Raw genomic sequence first — 18,042 nt, forward strand, 5'->3', positions numbered from 1 at the left:
TGAGCCTCTTTTTCTCTCTGTGAGCTCTCTTAAAGACTTTAGTAAAGTAATTAAGACCCACCTTGAATGGGAAGAGTCACATCTTCCTCTAATCAAATGATCCAAGCCACAATTGGGTATGTCATCTCTCTATGGAAGCAATCCAATCAAAATTTCCACCCTGAACAATAGGTCTTCCTTCACAAGATTGAATTAGGAGGAAAACATGGTTTTTCTAGGGTACATAACATCTTCAAACCAGCACGGTGTTGTTATTGTCAAATATATTACATTTATATATATTATAGGCCCAACAGTACAATTATGTACATTTTTAAAAAATTCCTTTCTAAAATCAGTTAAAAGAAAAATGAAGGGCTCCTTCAGGCTGAAATATAAGGACACTATATAGTATCTCAGATCTATATGAAGAAATAAAGCTCACCAGAAAATGTAACTACTTAGGTAATTATAAAAGACAATATAAGTGTATCTCTGTTTGCAATATTTATAATTTTAAAAGCAACTGCATAAAGCAATAATTATAACTCTATATTTATGGTCAAACCATGTATAAACATGTGATTTGTATGGCAAAAGCACAAAAAAGGACAAAGAGAATAAGTCTATATAGTAGCAAAGTTCAAATTAATTTGGTAAGAACCCAGACCAGATTGCTTTAAGACACCATAAAGACCATATAAGATCACATAACATATCAAAACAAGAGAAACAACACTGGTGAAGGAAATTATAAAAGATAATATGATTTCCATATTTCTTCACCTTTCTTTAGTAATTCTTATAAGGCAAATTTGCTAGCTATGAATTCCCAGTTTTTGCTTGTGTGGGAATGTATTGTTTTTCCTTCATTTTTGAAGGACAGTTTTGTTGGATAAAGAAATCTTAGTTGACAGTTTTTTCCCTCAGTACTTTGAATATCTCATTCCACTCCATTCTGGCCTCTGTGGTCTCTAATGAGAAATCAGCGTTTTGAGGATTGCCCTTATGTTGTAAGTTACTTCTCTCTTGCTGATTTCAAAATTCTCACTTTTTCTTTGGCCCTTGAATTTGATCATGATGTGTTAAGGTGTAAATCTCCGATTTCATACAAGGAGTTGAACTATTTGGATTTGTAGATTCATATTTTATATCAAATCACACATTGCTTCTTCATATATTTTTCTGCCATTTTTTTCTCCTTTCCCTGTGGGATTCCCATTATGTGTATATTCCATATTTATGGTGTTCCACAGTTCTCTGAGTTTCTGCTTATTTTTCTTCATTCTCTTTTTCCTTTCTGCCACTAAAATTGGATAATCCTAATTGCTGTATCCTAATGATTGCTGATACTTTCTTCTTGAATCCTCTGTTAAGCCTATCTAGTGAAATTTCTAATTCAGTTATTATACTTGTCAACCTTAGAATTTCTATGTGGTTCTATTTTTATAATTTCTTGTTTATTGATATTCTCCATTTGGTGAGGCATCATTCTAATCCTTTCCTCTAGCTGTTTAGACATGGTCTTTAATTCTTTGAACATTTTTAAAAATAGCTGATTTAAAGTCTTTGTCTAGTAAGTGCAATATATAGGCTTATTCATGACAAGTTTCTATGGATTTCTTTTCCCCCTCTATATAGACAATATTTCTTGTTTCTTTGCATGTCTCATGAGGTTTCATTGAAACCTGGGCAATTTAAATAATATAATATGACAACCCTGGAAATCAGATTCTTTCCTCCACCCCGGACATTTTTGCTGTTATTGCTGTCTATTGTTAATGTTCTTATTTGTTTGCTTAGTGACTTTTTGGATCTAATCCTCTAAAATCTATTCATTTTGTGTAAGACCATTTAAGTCACTGCTAGTTTAACTTAGTAGTCAAGTAACGATTTGACAAAAAATTCTTTAAATTCCTGAGATCAATAAATCTCTGATTCTTTGCTGAGAGGCTCTTTGTACAGTTTAGGCACACCTTCAATGCTCTGGCAGGCAGTTTCCAACTCTGCCTTAGCCTTCACTTCCTGCTTCACATAGTTTCATGGTCAGCCAGTGGTGAGAGCTTTGGGTCTTCTCAGCTCTTTCTTGAGTATATTTATATTTCCATGGGCCTATGCAGAGCTCTACACATATTGTGGCCTCAAAATTTCCAGAAATAAATGGGACATCTCAAAGCCTTTTGTGAATATCTCATTCTCCAGTTTTTCCTTTTAATTTTTTTAGTTGGCTTCTTGTTTGCCCCAACTCTATAGCCATTTTAGGCAGCTGTAATATTAAACAATTGCTGCTGATTGTTTTTGACAAATGACTTTAAGGATAAGGTTTTTGCACTAGGTGAGCTCCAAGTCAGATAAAACAAACAAACAAAAAAGATAGCCTTGCAAGTGGAGTCTCCCATGGAATTGCCAGACAGGTCACATAATGACAATACAATCTCTCGGAATCAAGCTTTGAAGCACATAATCCCATTTTGTGTTTTCTGGTGGCTGCCAGGCTGTTGGTTTTTATTGTGATTGTAAACTATTGTTTTCCAAGGCTGCTGCACAGTTGGAGAGGCAGGGGTGGAAATAGTACAAGTTCAAACTCCACAGTGCTCTTTGTTTTAACCAAGATTTGGCCACATTTCTTGAATTAATGCTTCCTGACAGCTGCAAACATTGACTAAATTCTGGAGTTCTGAAAAAGTTTATTTTGACCATTTTTGCCAGTTTTCTAGTTGCTTTTATGGATAAGATAAATTTTGGAGATCAATACTCTTCTAGATCCACTGCCTGATCCTTTTTATAGTAGTTTCTATAGCCTTTTTTCTTTTTTGGTGTTCCAATTTTCTATTGCTTTGCACATCTTGATTTTTCGTTATTGAAAACTGGACAAAATGTGGCAACAATGAATACTGATCCATGTCCCCACCTGGAGGAATTGCTGCGGTTTCCATTTGCTTGATGCTTGTTTGTTTAGTAACTTAAATGAACTAATTCTTTGAAATCTATTTTCCACAATGGGTGCAGTCTCTAATGTTTCTGTTCAGACTTATTCTTTTTTTTTTATCTTTTTATCCTAGCTACCTAGGGTTTCCCTTGGATCTATATAAGCACTTATAAACAAAAGTTGTGTTCACACAACCTTAGCCAATTGGATTTTTATACTATACTGTTAGATGTGTGTATGACTTTGAAGTCGTTCCAGTTCAGGGACTTTAAATTTATTTTTGCCTGTATTCAGCTTGGACCAAGTAGAGATTGGCAGCTCTCTGTGCCTGAGAAAGCACAATCTTGGGTATGCATAGTCTTCCAGATACTAGGAATGAGCCTGATCTTCCTTTTCAATGTGTTTCTTCTGGGTCAGTGTAGCTTATGGGTCAGTGTAGCTTATTGTTCAGTGTTTAGTCAGGGATTCCATTTAAGCACCTTATGCCAGTGAGTTTTTCATCCTGTGCTGGTGATTCTTTGTGCCACTTAGAGTGCTTTCAAGTATTTTCAAGATTTTCCTATGTCATGCTCTGATTGCTCCTAAGTGGGTATATCCTAACACATGTGCACAGCCTTCCTGACCCCTAGATATGACTTTGATCACAGGAAGACTCTTCTTGGCTATCTCTTTCCCTATTTATCTCTGTTAAACTTCTGGCTGCTCTGCCATTTTGCTTGTTTCAAGGACCTACCAGCCTCCTCTTGGATCTCCAACAAGAGTGCCATTGTTTACAACAGCATTCTTACATAATGGAGTTTTCCACTATTTCAAATAAAATCACTCCCATCATGCAGAGCTGTGGCATTCTGCATCTTTATGGCCTAGCTTTCACCCTAGGCAGAATTCCAGCAGTAGAGCTCTGGCAGGGACCTGTTTTTTCTAGAGTGACATCCTTGCTCTACCAGTGGACACTGGAGGAAGTAGTAGCCCCTGATTTTCTCAAGATCTTCTCATCTTATGGAACCTTCATCCAAGGACCATAGTGGGGTGGGGGTGATAAAGGGCCCAGTGCATGGACTAGATTTTCTGCCCTACAAAGTGGGAACTGGGTGGAAGAACTCTCAGCTGCTCTTCCCTGCCTGGAGGCAAGAAAGAAGCAGGCTGCCTGCCCCTATGGTGTGGGACTGTAGCCTCAGATTGGTGGGAGCTGCACCTGCTCAGCTTTGAACCTGTGTAACACGGAGCTGGGAGAGAGGGTAAGTAAACAAGTAATGGCTCAAATCCCATGGACTATCACTGTTCTTACCGACTTAGTAGATTTCTTTGAATTGATCTTTTTCCACTTGTAATTGCCCTAAGAACAATTTCAAGAGGCTGAATGACTTTTTTAAAAATTATTTTAATAATTTTCACCAGTTGAATTGTTGTTTTGTTGAGGAGGAGGTATACTGAGCTCCTTACTTCTCCATTCCAGAAATCTCACCCCTAATCATGAGCTTTTTTACTTTTTGGTCTGTTAAAATGGTGAGTCATATTGTTTGATTTTCAAATGGAAAACTAACCTTGAATTACTGGGATAAACTTGGTTTTCATTATTATCCTTTCTATATATTGCTGGTTTTGATTTGCTAAAATTGTGTTAAGGATTTTAGCATTATATGCATGAAGGATATTGGTCTGTACTTTCATTTTCTTGTAATGCTTTTGACTGGTTTAGCATCAGAGTAATGTTAACTTCATAGAGTGAGTTAGAAAGTGTTCCCTACTCTCCCTACTCTTTTATTTTCTGGAATAAAATTGGTATCATTAAACAAAATAATGTGAGTAAAGTTGGTATTATTAATATCTTATACAGTGGAGACCTGATTGGGCTGAAGTTTACTTTGTGAAATTTTTTCAGCTGCAAATTCAACTTTTTAAATGGATATATGAATATTCAGGTTATTTATTTCTTATTGAGTGAGACTTTGTAGTTTGTTTTTCAAGTTTTGCATTTCATTGAAGTTGTCAAGTTTATTGGCACAAAGTTGTCATAATATTCCTCTATTACCCTTTGAAAGACTGTAGGTTTTCTTGCAATATTTCTTGTGATAGCCCATCTATCCTTCTTGATATTGGTAAATTGATCTCTCTCTCTCTCTCTGCTGATCAGAGAAAAAACCTTAAAGAAACAGATTTTAATTTAATTCATTTTTTCTCTACTGTTTTTCTGTATTCTATTTCACTGATTTCTCTTTTCTTTATTTTTTCTTATGCTTATTTTCCACTTAATTTTCTCTTCCTTTTCTTGTTTCTAAAGCTGGAAGCTTGGGTCATTGATTTTAGACCATTTTTTCTTTTCAAATATAAACGTTTAATGGTGTAAATTTCCATGTAAGTGTAGCTTTAACTGCATCCAAAAACTTTGATAAGTTGTTTTTATTTGCATTCAGTTAAAAATATTTCTATCACTTGTCATTTATTCTTTGACCAATGGGCCATTTAGAATTGTGCTCTTTAGTTTCCAAATATTTGGGAATTTTTCAGCTCTTTCTCTTGCTGAGTTTTACTTTATTTCCACCTTGATCATATAATATACTTTGTATGATTTCAGTCATTTTAAATTTATTGAGACTTGTTTTATGGCCCAGAATATGGTCTCTTTTTGTAAATGTTCCAGATGACCTTGAAAAGATTACAAATTCTGTAACAATATGTTAGGTGTAGTGTTTTGTAAATGTCAGGTCAATTTTATTAATGTTGTTTTTGTATTCTATACCTTTATGGATTTTCTGTATTTTCTTCTATTAATTATTGAGAAAAAGCGTGCCAAATCTTCAACTATAATTGCGGATGTATTTCTCCTTTCTACTAAGAGGTGCATAAACATTTAGGATTATGTTCAATTAATGAATAAACATTTATGATTTTTATATCTTGTTGATGAATTGATTACTTTATCATTATGAGGCAACCCTCGCTGTCATTTCATAATGATAATGATAATGCTTCTTATTTGAAGATTGTTTCACCTGATATTAATATAATTTCTCCAGCTTTCTTTTGAATATATAATGCCTGGTATATATGTTTCCATCCTTTTACTTTTTAATCTATATTTGTCTTTATATTAAAGTGTGACTTTTGTAGATAGCATTTCTTATTTTGTCATCCAATGTAAGTCTTTGCCTTTTAACTGGATTGCTTAAACCAATTATATTTAATGTGATAACCCATATGGTTGAGTTTAAATCTACCATGATGCCATCTGCTTTCTATATGTCCCATCTTTTCTTTGCTCCCCTTTTCCTTTCTTATTTTTGTATTATTTTTTCATGATTTCATTTTATCTATTTTATCAGCTTTTTTTATGGCTGTTCTAGGGTTTACAATTTTTTTTTTTACCTAATCACAGTTTCTCTTCAAAGAATCTCATACCACTTTGTGTATAGCATAGAAACATTATAATAGTATATTTCCAGTTCCCCATCATGATCTTGTTACTATTTTATCATATATATTTATTTTTACATATAAGTCCCCCAAATACATTATTAGTTTTGTTTCAAAAAATCAATTACCTGTTAAATAAATTTTAAAACTAAAAAAAAAATTTTAATGAATTCACTTATTTACTTTTTCTAGTGATATTCATTCCTTTGCCTAGATACGAATTTCCATCTGTTATTTTCCCTCTGCCCAAAGGATTTTATTTTTCTTGTCATGCTGCTCTACTTAAGAATTCTCTGTCTGCAAAAGTATTTTGTCTTCATTATTGATACTTTTGCTGTGTATACATAGTAAGCTGATAGTGTTTTCTTTCATTACTTTAAAGATATCACTCCACTCTGTCTTCTGATCTTCATGTGAATTGACAAGAAATCTGTTGTTAAATATTATGACTGCTTCTCCCTGAGTAATGTCCTTTTTTCTCTGGTTGTTTTACTATTCTCTCTTTGTCACTGATTTTCTGTAACTTGATACTGATGAGCCTGTCTGTGGTTTTCTTCATGTTTCTTTTTCTTGAGGTTCATTGAGCTTCTTGGTCTCTGTGTTTATAGTTTTCATCAAATTTGGAAACAATTTGGTTGTTATTTCAATCATTTTTTTCTGTGTCCTGTCAAACCTCCTAGGACTTCAATTGCACATATATGAGGGTGCTTGGTATTTTCCACAGCTTACTTGTGCTCTGTAAATTTTTTTCAGTCTCTTTTTATCATGTTTTATTTGGGATCATTTCTGTTGCTGTGTTCAAATTTGCTAGTCTTTTATTCTGTAGTGACTAATCTGATACTATCCTATAACATGTATTTTTCATCTTTGCAAGTCTAATATGAACATTTTTTATATTTTCCATTATGCTTATCACAGTCATGCTTTCCTCTACCGTCTTGAACATACAGAATATGTATTTCTGATGGCTGCACCCAGGTCTCCTCATTTTTTATCTGTTTCATTTCTTGATCTATTTCTACTAAAAATGTAATTGATTTTCTCTTCACTGTTTCATGTCCTCTGCTTCAATGCAGGCCTACTAATAATTTATTGTGATTTTACATTGTTGGTTTCTAGACTTTTTTTTTTAATTTAAATATTTGGGTGCTTTGTTCTAAGACGAAATTAAGTTACTTCAAAACAGTTTTATGCCTTCAAGTCTTGCTTTTAAGCTCTGCTAGGGCAGCCTTTAGTCTAGTGCTAATATCATCCACTGTAGTTAGTGAAACACAAAATATTTATGTCCCTGTGTGAGCCCCAGGGATTCTTAGCCTGCTCCTATTAGCTAGTTCTTTCCCCAATCTCAGTGGTTTCTTCACATGCATACACTTATCCGTACTCAGCCAAAGACTCATGGGGAACCCTCTACTAGTCTCCTAACCTCTCTATGTAGCTTTCTCCTGTCTGGTATGCTGTCCCACAAATTCTGGCTGCCTTGCCTACTTTACTCTAAACTCTATCTCCTCAACTTGGTGAGAAAGCTAGGACCCGTTTGGCTTCCCTTTTCCTTTCCCATGGCCAGAAAAAAATTTCTCCAGTCACAACTCACTAGTTGTGCACTTCTGGGGCTCACAACATCTAGAATCACTGTCTTGCAGTGCCATTGGGCCATCAGAGCCAGAAGCAGAAGCTACTCCTCAAGAGTTTCTCTTGAGGTAGAAAATAATGGTAGAAAATCTTTGTCCATTAGGAGAGGAATTTTGTTTTTAGGAGCACTAAGTCACTCAGAGCCAAATAAGTTTAATAAGGGGAATCAAAGTAGGAGCAACTAAAAGGAAATAAGTTATTTTTTTGTGCAACCTTTAAATAACTCTTTTCTTATGTCTAGGTACAGGACACAGTATCCAATTCTAGGCCTCCTGTATGATGAATATGAATATATACCACCAGGTAGTGACTCAGAGACAGTTATTATTGAGAAAACAGAAGACAAATGGACTTGTGTAAGTTCACTTGGACATTTCTAGTCCTATTTCCATTAGCTTGTTAATATCGTTTAAAAACTAAGGTAAAATATAATTAACATAAGTAACTTGGAGAGTTTTGTTTTTCCCCTCTTAAGGCTTTTTCATGTTTCCCTTACTGATTGTTCTAGTTTGCTAACTGCTGGAATGCAACACACCAGAGATGGATTGGCTCTCAATAAAAGGGGATTTATTTAGTTAACATCTAGTTCTTCAGAGGAAAGGCAGCTAACTTTCAACTGAGGTTCCTTCTTATGTGGGAAGGCACAGGATGGTCTCTGCTGGCCTTCTCTCCAGGCCTCTGGGTTCCAACAACTTTCCCCGGGGTGATTCCTTTCTGCATCTCCAAAGGCCTGGGCTGAGCTGTGTGTGCTGACATTAGGTATGCTGAGCTGCTTGGGCTGTGCTACATTGAGTGCTCTCATTTAAGCACCAGCCAATTGAATCAAACATCATTCACTGCAGCAGGCACACCTCCTAGCCCACTGCAGATGTAATCAGCAACAGATGAAGTTCACATGCCATTGGCTCATGTCCGCAGCAATAGAACTAGGCACCTTCACCTGGCCAAGTTGACACCTGAATCTAATTACCACATGTCTCCCCCGCCCCCGTCAACTAGGCAATTACACGCATCACCTTAAACAACATTAAAGTGCAAAAAATTCTCTTCTAGCTGTGAACCTGTGAATCTCAAAACAAGTTATCTAGTGCCAACATGCAAAGGTGGACAGTCACAGGATACACGTTTTCATTTCCGTAAAGAGAAATTGGAAGGAACACAAGCGTTACAAGACCCAAGCAGTTCTGAATACCTGCAGGGCAAACACTGTTGGATTTCAAAGTCTGAAAGTCATTTATACTTTGGCTTTAGAAAATGGCAGTCCATTTCTAAAATAGGTCCTTTCCAAGGGCCTATGCAGAGGCCTGCATCTCTCCAAATGCAACTTTAGGGGACATTGGGGAGACCAACTTTTTCTTGGCTCCACCCTCTCCAAGGATTGGGGCTGCACCTGGGCTCTCTGCCATGTCCAGGGCACATGCTCAACCCCTCCATGTGGTGGCAACCAGGCTCTCCCCAAACCCCAAGGAATGTGCTTCACCCCCTCCAAGGTCTGAGGCAGCATGACTCTTCCACTGCAACGAGGTGGAAGGCCCATCCTCTGCCTTTAGGACAAACTCACCCTCTCCATGGGCTTTGGTGGGTCCGCTCTCCTGGCCCAAGGCTTCTTGACTTCAGACCTCAGCTTCCATGGCTTTGCCTCTGAAGTTATTTTTCCTCCATTGTGTCCCTTCTCTGAACCCCCTAGTCCAGACTGGCAGTGGATCTGTTTATACAGGTCCCACAGCACTCTCCTTGGCTTTCTATGCAGTAGCCTTGGATCATGCCCATCAGACATAAGGAGTTTCCATAAATCCTTCCTGGATAACTCCATGTCCAATCCTGGCTTTCTCTGAAATGGCTGACTGATTTCACATTTGGCCAAGACCTCATGTGGGGCACTATTCTCTGGGGTCTTCCGTCCTGGAACCCAGAATTCTCCAAAACATCAACTTCTGGTTTTCTGTACCCAAGAGTTCAGTTCTCAGTTTATCTTTTCTTGTCACATTTCAGTATAAGCTGTGAGGAGAACCCAGGCTGCACTTTCCCCATTTAATTTGGAGATCTCTTCTGCTAAATATCCAAGTTCATGGCTTTTAAAATCTGCCTTCCAGCCATAGCCACTAGTCAATTTTGCGAAATTGCTTGCCATTTTAAAACAAGGATTGGCTTCCTTCCAGTCTGAAATATACACGCCTCATTTCTTTCTAGAGCTCCGTCACAGGTAGCTTTAGAGTCCACATTTCTACTGACAGTCTCTTCAAAGCATTTTAGGCCTTCTCTATCAAGCTCCTAACAACTCTTCCAGAATCTTCCCCTTATCCATTTAAAAAGCCATTCCAACATGTTTGGTATTTGCAAACCGCAGCAGCAGCCCACTCCTGGTACCAAGTTGTATTAGTTAGGGTTCTCTAGAGAAACAGAATCAACAGGAAATATTCATAAATATAAAATTTATAAAAGTGTCTCACATAATGGTGGGAACGTAGAGTCCAAAATCTGTAGGGCAGGCTGTGAAGTTGATGATTCTGATGGAGGGTGTGGACAAACTGCACAGAAGCGGCTTGCCGGCCAAAGCAGGAAGAGAGCCTGTCTCTTCCGAATCCCCCTTAAAAGGCTTCCAGTCATTAGATTAAGCATCACTCATTAAAGAATACATTCCCCTTGGCTGATTACAAATGGAATCAGCTGTGGATGTAGCTGACATGATCATGATTTAATTCTATGAAATGTCATAGTAAAAGACAGGCCAGCACTTGCCCAACCAAACAGGTACCATCACCTGGCCAAGTTGACACATGAACCTGACCATGACACTGATATATAATGGGAATTAAGAAATTTTAAAAGATCCATACAAGCGGTAATCTAAATAATTATCCATCTATAATAAACTAAATATGATTTTTTACCCCCAAAGAAGGGGGTAAAACATATTAATTTTCTTTCATTTCATATCTTAGGAGTTAATGAACTAACTACTTCTAAATTTTCAAGAAAAGTTTGATTTTTTTCTAAAGCAGTTAAAATATATAGGCATTAATGAGAGAATGGAAGATGAAGGAGCAGCATTTTTAGTAGAATTTATCTTGCAGTATTGAATGGGATATTTATTCCTGTAAATAGTAATTTTTTAGGATTTTGAAAGCAGAGAGATGTGTCTGTCTTTCTCACTAGACTGTAAGATCCTCCTGCTTTAAATTCCACAGTGATAATTAGGCTGAAAAGTATGCTAAAGGTCATTTATTCTACTATCTACTTTCTACAGCATATTCCAAGATGATCTAATAACACGGGCTTCTTCACCTTTCTAGGAAGTCCAATCCGTTGTTAAGGAGGCTTATTGTTAAGCCCTTTTCTTAAAAAGGACTGAAATCTGCTTTCCTAAAACATTTAGTTATTGACCTACTAACCTTTAAGGTAGTGATCATGAAATAGGGAGTATATTTTCTCTAGCACCGTGGTTCTCTAACTGGGTCAATTTTGCCCACCTTGGGGGCACTTGGCAATGTTTGGAGGCATCTCTGGTTGTCACAACTTGGACGGAGCTACTGGCATCTAGTAGGTAGAGAACAAGGATGCTGCTAAACATCCTACAATGCACAGCACAGTCCTCCACAGCAAGGAATTATCCAGCACAATATGTTAATAGTGCTGAGGCAGAGAAACTCTACCAGCAATCAGCATGACCTTGGGTTTTTACCTAATTGTATTCTTGTACACTATTGCCAAGAGATTCTGATAATGAGCCATGAGAGTTATGGGAATGTGTGTTATCTCTTAGGTACAATGGGAAGAAAAAAGTTGAGAACCCCAGCTCCAAAACCATACTGAATCTGACTTAAACATTATAAAAATGACAACCTTTGCTTTGTTATGTTAAAATTCCTCACTTGTCAAACTGCTTGGGTTCTAAAAACAGACAAAATCTATGGTGACAGAAACCGGTCACAGTGGTTATCCTTGGGTTGGAAGGGAGCATTTGGAGGGCTTTTGGGGCTTCTAGGGTTACTAATAATGTTCTGCTTCTTGATCTGAGTGATGATCGCATGCATATTTGCTTAAAATATGTGCACATTTTTTGAATATTTATTATACTTCAATAAAAGTCTCAAACTGCTGGGCAGGCCATGGTGGCTCAGCAGGCAGAGTTCTCACCTGCCATGCCAGAGATCCAGGTTCAATTCCCGGTGCCTGCCCATGTGAAAAAAAATTGTCAAACTGCTTAGGTATACCTCAATGAGCAATAGATTCACAAATATCAATCAAGGATTCTGCAGAATCTCTTAAATAAATTTTGATTAATTGCAGATGTATACTTAATGAAAATTAGGCACCTGTTCACAAATAACTCACAATTATTTTCATTGAACCTCAAAATATTTGAGTTAACAAAAAATTTGAAAAGTTTTAACTCTGAAGGATAGCCCTACTCTAATCATAATCAATCCATTAATTGTGTAAATATGTTTATCTATCATCAATAGGAGCAGCCAATGTTTGGAACCCACCCCACCCCCCAAAATGCATAATTTGAGCTGTAAAAAGTATTGTTTTCCTTAGATCATTAATTATTACTTATTAGTAATTATTAATTGATAAGGAAGGGGTATTTAAAGGTCCAAGAGCCAAATTAGAAGCAAGGGAAAGTTCAGCACAGGATTTAAAATTTGCGATTCAGATAATTTGATGCTGAAAGTTAAGACTGAGAAGCAAATGCTGCTAATAATCATATGTGCCCTAGAGGAGGCATCAGCATAAGAACTTGCCAAATTAAGGATATAATAGTAGACATTACTTCTCTGTCTATTAATAATGTGTAGCAATAAATATCAAGCTGAACATCCCAAGGGACTATATGAGACTGACAGCAAATTCAAACTATACTTATCACTGATAATAGATACATATTCATTAATAGTTAGAGACTTTTGGAAATACCTAACATCTAAATATGACACCAATGAGGAAATCTACTCAATCCTCCCTCACTCCTATTCAAGTCATTTGAAGCCCACTTTGATTAAAGATCAGATAACAAACCATTGCATCATTGGAGATATATATGAGTACCATAAGAGTGTAATACATTTACTTTGGTTATATATATATATCAATTTAAATTATTTTCCATAACTGTGTACATACAAGAATAACAATGCCTTTAATTATGAACCAATTGTAAGATAACTTTTTTTTCTTTTACAGCCATGAATGAATCCACTTTAAAGTATTGCAACTAAAAGGAGTTCTGTCATGTCTGCATTATTACTTTAGTTGTTACCTTCTATTACTAAAAGCCAATCAAAATTTTGAACCATGCTACTACTGATGAATCTAATGGGATGAATTAGCTCTGCTTATGACAGTTTCTCCAGTCACTTATAACACCTGAACACTCATGCATTCAATATAACAAGAAACTGAAAGAGACCTGCTTGTTTAAACTTTTTAGACACTGAAGAATATAAATCATTATTTTTCAGATAGGAACTTCCTACATATCGAATTAAGTTGTTAGGGTAGAGATTTTACAAGTCATTCCATTAGAATATTTTCTCTGATATTAGATATGCAATTCAGTTACAAGATTAAATGCTGTTTTTTAACAAAAATGGGAGGGGCAAAAGACAATGGTAAAAAAAAACAGTTTAGAGTGTGATATATACAGCCTATATATGTTTTCCTCACATTAATTCTTATGACTGAAGGAGATGTTTTATTACATGTCTCTGGAACACATTACAAAATCAAGGGTAATAGTTAATTTCCTTTAGTAGGGAAATGGGATAATATTTTTAATAACTAATTTGCTGAACTGTACCTTATGTTTTGCTAGTTCTAAGTATATATTAGTGCCTTTTTAACTCTGTTCTTTCAAATGAGTCCATCTACTTCTCTAAAAACAAATAATATTATATTGTAGTAATGAGTTTATATATAGTGCTATATAAAATGTAACATGAAACACTGCAAAGACCTAAAAGTTTAGGGAATAAGAACAGGAATGACAAATACTTGATGTGTGTGCCCAAGTATACTACTTGTGAGAAGAAGATTTTATGGTAGGATATTTAATGTATTTAAAATTTTATTGATTAATTAGCTCCAGGGACCTTACGAAGTGAACACAAGTGAACACGTGTATTTTCTAAATACATTCAAAGAATTAAATTTCTTACTTTCCAACTCGCTGGCTAAAATTAAGAATCAGAAAAAACTAAAATGTTTACATTTGATAAATTATATCATATACTGGAGTTAGATATGGGTGAAATTTTGCATTGATATATTTCTGCAAATATCTGTATAGAACTCTGTCATGCTTTATAACATTTATATTACTAATTAGAAAATAATTATACTAAGTCATTATACTATGAAATTCTTAAGATAGGAACAGAAGAGGCAATACATAAATCAAACTATGAATGAGAAAAATGTTTTAATATGCTTTATAGAAATATTCAAATTGGTGTTGATAGTAAGCTAAAAACCTTATTTATATTTTCTTAATACTTATGCTAACATTTTAAGCTCCATGACATGAACTGATACAATTCCAATTTTATCAATATTTGTGACAAAAAGTGTTAATAGTCTTCATGAGCTTTAGTCCTTAAATTGTTTTTCTTTTGGTGTAGGAACAACAAAGCAGTTTCACATCTGCTAACTACTTACATATGTAGCTGTAACAAATGTAAGTCATGTTATCTATCTATTTTAAATTATATAAATGGAAGTTTTATTAGATTGATAGAAAACTACCACCATTACTATTTGAAGATTAGAACAGGTGTGATTTTTCTAAAATACTTTAAATAACACAGAGTACAAAATTTGGGGCAATTAAGAAGTCAGCAGTACTTGATCCATGCATACTTATCAAGTGACTGGTCCACATGATCCATCCACAGTGAATGGAGTCGGTCATAGCATTTAAATGTATGTATTTATTTTTCAATTTGTGATTAAGATCAGTGGGAACGGCAGTGATTTTTCTCTCTCAAGTTTCACACAACTTATCTCTAAAAACTGCAAAGTTATTGACCAGCAAGGAATGACTGTTTATCTAATTTCTATTCCACTATGTTTTTCTCTATAGATATGTCAAGTAAAATGTAGAGTGTGCAATAGCATGCAAAGTAATTTGTTTCACTGGCTAAATAAAATATGTGAAGTATCTGTATGGTCTTTGTGGAAGTCCAAGAAATGTGCAGGAATGATTTTTAGTTTAGCTGTATATTTTTGCCAGAAGTTATCATCATGTGAACCATCTTGTTAGCATTACCACTTTAATTTTTTTTAATTATATATGTATATATAAATAAAACTTCCTCCCATGGAAAAATAGAGACACCACTTTAACTTAGTTAAATATATGTTAGTTAAACTGTTTAACCTCTAGTTGATGCCAGTTATCTGCTTTAAATTAGCATTTCTTTGCTTACAAGCCTGGTTTTCTAACTCACTTGTTTCAAAACTTGACTCCATAAAACGTTCTTTCCATCCTTGTAATGCTTTCACTGTAATACCTTTTCTCAACAAAAGCAGTATAAAAGGAAAAAAGATTATAAAGCTTAAAAATTGTGCCCACCAACCAATTTTAGGTCACCTTAACAAAGTCATCTTCAATTCTTTCCCATTATTGTAATTTACAAAGATGAGAAGTAGACATAATTCTTTTTAATTTAATGTGCTGTGTTGATTTCCTTACAAGCTACACACCCACCACCCCCAACCACCTCACTAATAAATTTATTAGATTTCCACAGCACTTTTTGTCCAATATAAAAATATAAAATACTTTATGCTTTTCCTAGGATAAAGAAAGCATTTAAAAAAATAAAGAATGTAACAAACAATTACATCTTTCTTAATAAAACCTTTACAGATATATTGTGGGGCGGGCCACGGCTCAGCAGACAGAATTCTCACCTGCCATGCCAGAGACCCGGGTTCGATTCCTGGTGCCTGCCTATGTAAAAAAGAAAAAAAAAAAAAAAAATATATATATATATATATATATATATGATGGCCAGGAAGTCTTCTTTAGATAATATTCTTAGACTGGTTTCTTACAGACAATGGGATGTTGTTAAGTCCAGGATCCTTATGTTTGGTTTCCCATCCCACCATATTAAAATAATTAGTTATTGATTGATACATCCCAAAGGTTCTTTATCATGAGACAGCCTTCACAATATAAGGCTTTGATTCTATAGCTGGTTTGTTAACACACGGTGTGCCAAGATACCTAAAGCCAACCAATTTCTTAAAATGAGGGCATATATAGGATTTTTGAGGCAGTTCCTTAAAGGGGTAGGAAGAGGCCACCGTGCTACAATATGTAGATAATGTTGGGATCTAGGTTGAACAGTTTGGAAGTTGAATGGGAGGTGCACAGGACTTACATTATGTGTTAAAATGGGATAGTCTTCAATGTCAAGTGGCCCAGGTTTTAAAAGGGAACAGAGTTCCCTTAGTAGTGGTTATTTGGGTAATGTTCAAAGAGAAATGCATAGCAACTGAAACTAGGAAAGTGGAAATATTTTTAGTTTGGGTTACCTAGTGTTAGAGCCTTGTAGCTACAATTTAATCCATTTTTGCAGGGCCTACAGATTGCCAGAAAAAATAGCTAGTTCTTATCTAGGATCCCAGGTTTTAAAGAGACTTTTCTCAACGAAGTCCAAATTTATAAGCTAATTCTTTTGGAAGGAGAAGGCAGAGCTGAACAAAATCACAAGTTGGGAAGATTCTCTAACAATGATACCCTAGTGTTCTAATCGAGTCCTGTGTTTTCCCTAAATAAAGCCTTGTAACTCTAAAAACATTGCGGGATAGAATTCCAAGCCTAGTCAACTTTTTCCATAGTTCTCATAAGGGGAGGTAATCAGAAAGATTTGAACAAGAGGATGTTTTTTTTCTTCTGCCTTCATGGTAAGCACATACATTTTTTCCGTAAGTAGTAATGTTAAAATTAAGAAGTGTGCTTTACTTTCTTTCAAAAAATCTTAAGAGATGTCTGCAACTTGCTTCAAATTAAACCTGTGTGGGGGGGGGGGGGCTTCAAAATAAACCAGACAGGGGTAGGTGGGTGAAGAGAGGAGGGGGACTTTAAATGAAAGGTTGTCATAAGGTGACAATTGTTGAAATTGGATGAAAGCTACTTAGGGGCTCATTATATTATTTTACCTTTGTATATATTTGAAAATTTTCTGTAATGAAAGATATGTAAGAGATATATATCCCTTAAATATCTTTTAAGAGTAGTTCAATGTACAATCTGGTGGTTGTGCTGTAAGAGACATGAACAGTTGAACTTGAGGGCCCTCCCTGGCTAACCATTCCCAGCTAAACTCCTCCCCATCAAGGCACAGGCCACTTAGAAGTGGCAATTAGACAAATCCATCTCTACATAATGTCACTGAACTGTCCTTGAAAAACACTTTTTCAGTAATTCCCAAATTATTTATCTTTCTTATAAAAGTACTTTTACCTGGAGATCTACATTTTTAAGGTTAAATTTGTTGGGCATATAGAGGTGGCCTGTTTTTCGTTTATAACATGCTGGATTCATATACATTCTACCTGGGCTGAGGTTTTCTAGGCCCAATTTATAAATGACAGGTAAGAAAATCGATGTATTTTTCTCCTAGCTCTACTGCAGCTATGAACTGGAATAACCTCTCAACAAGACTCCCTGCTTGTCTCTGCTCCTCTGATACTATTCTTCACACAGCCTCCAGAATGGTCTTAAAATTTTAAATCAGATTACATTACATACTTCCTTAAAAATATCAATCTTCTCACAGGTCTCATCTCTTTTCAGCCCCTCTGTTCCAGCCAAAACTTCTCACTTGAAGTTATTTGCATTTGTAGATTTCTCTGCAATGAATGCTCTTCCACAAGATCTTCAAGACTAGTTCTTGCCATTTAGGTCTCAAATTGCCTTGTTCTAGGTAAAGATTGCCTCTATTTCCTTACCCACAGATATCTCTTTAGGCAAAGTTGCCAAAGTGTACCAAGTTAAACTTGGGGCTCTTGTCTAACACTACTACTCAAAGTATGGTAGCATCACCTGGGAGCTTTCTAGAAATGCAAAATCCTAC

General features: G+C 35.6%; 1 protein-coding gene across 2 annotated transcripts in view; it reads left to right on the forward strand.

The window, feature by feature from the left end:
- POF1B (POF1B actin binding protein) overlaps nt 1-15,112 on the forward strand; it is a 114,574-nt gene extending 99,462 nt beyond the window's left edge. The window contains exons 16-17 of one of the 2 annotated variants that reach the window (XM_077145754.1): nt 8,193-8,307; nt 13,139-15,112. In XM_077145754.1, the coding sequence (XP_077001869.1) occupies nt 8,193-8,307; nt 13,139-13,144 (121 nt within the window). In that variant the 3' untranslated portion in view covers nt 13,145-15,112. Of the gene's footprint in view, nt 1-8,192; nt 8,347-13,138 lie in introns of those variants that run through there. The other variant, XM_077145753.1, reaches the window with a different exon arrangement.
- Nucleotides 15,113-18,042: the final 2,930 nt, after the last annotated feature.

This window comes from Tamandua tetradactyla, chromosome X (genome assembly GCF_023851605.1).
Source record: "Tamandua tetradactyla isolate mTamTet1 chromosome X, mTamTet1.pri, whole genome shotgun sequence".
Lineage (NCBI taxonomy): Eukaryota > Metazoa > Chordata > Mammalia > Pilosa > Myrmecophagidae > Tamandua > Tamandua tetradactyla.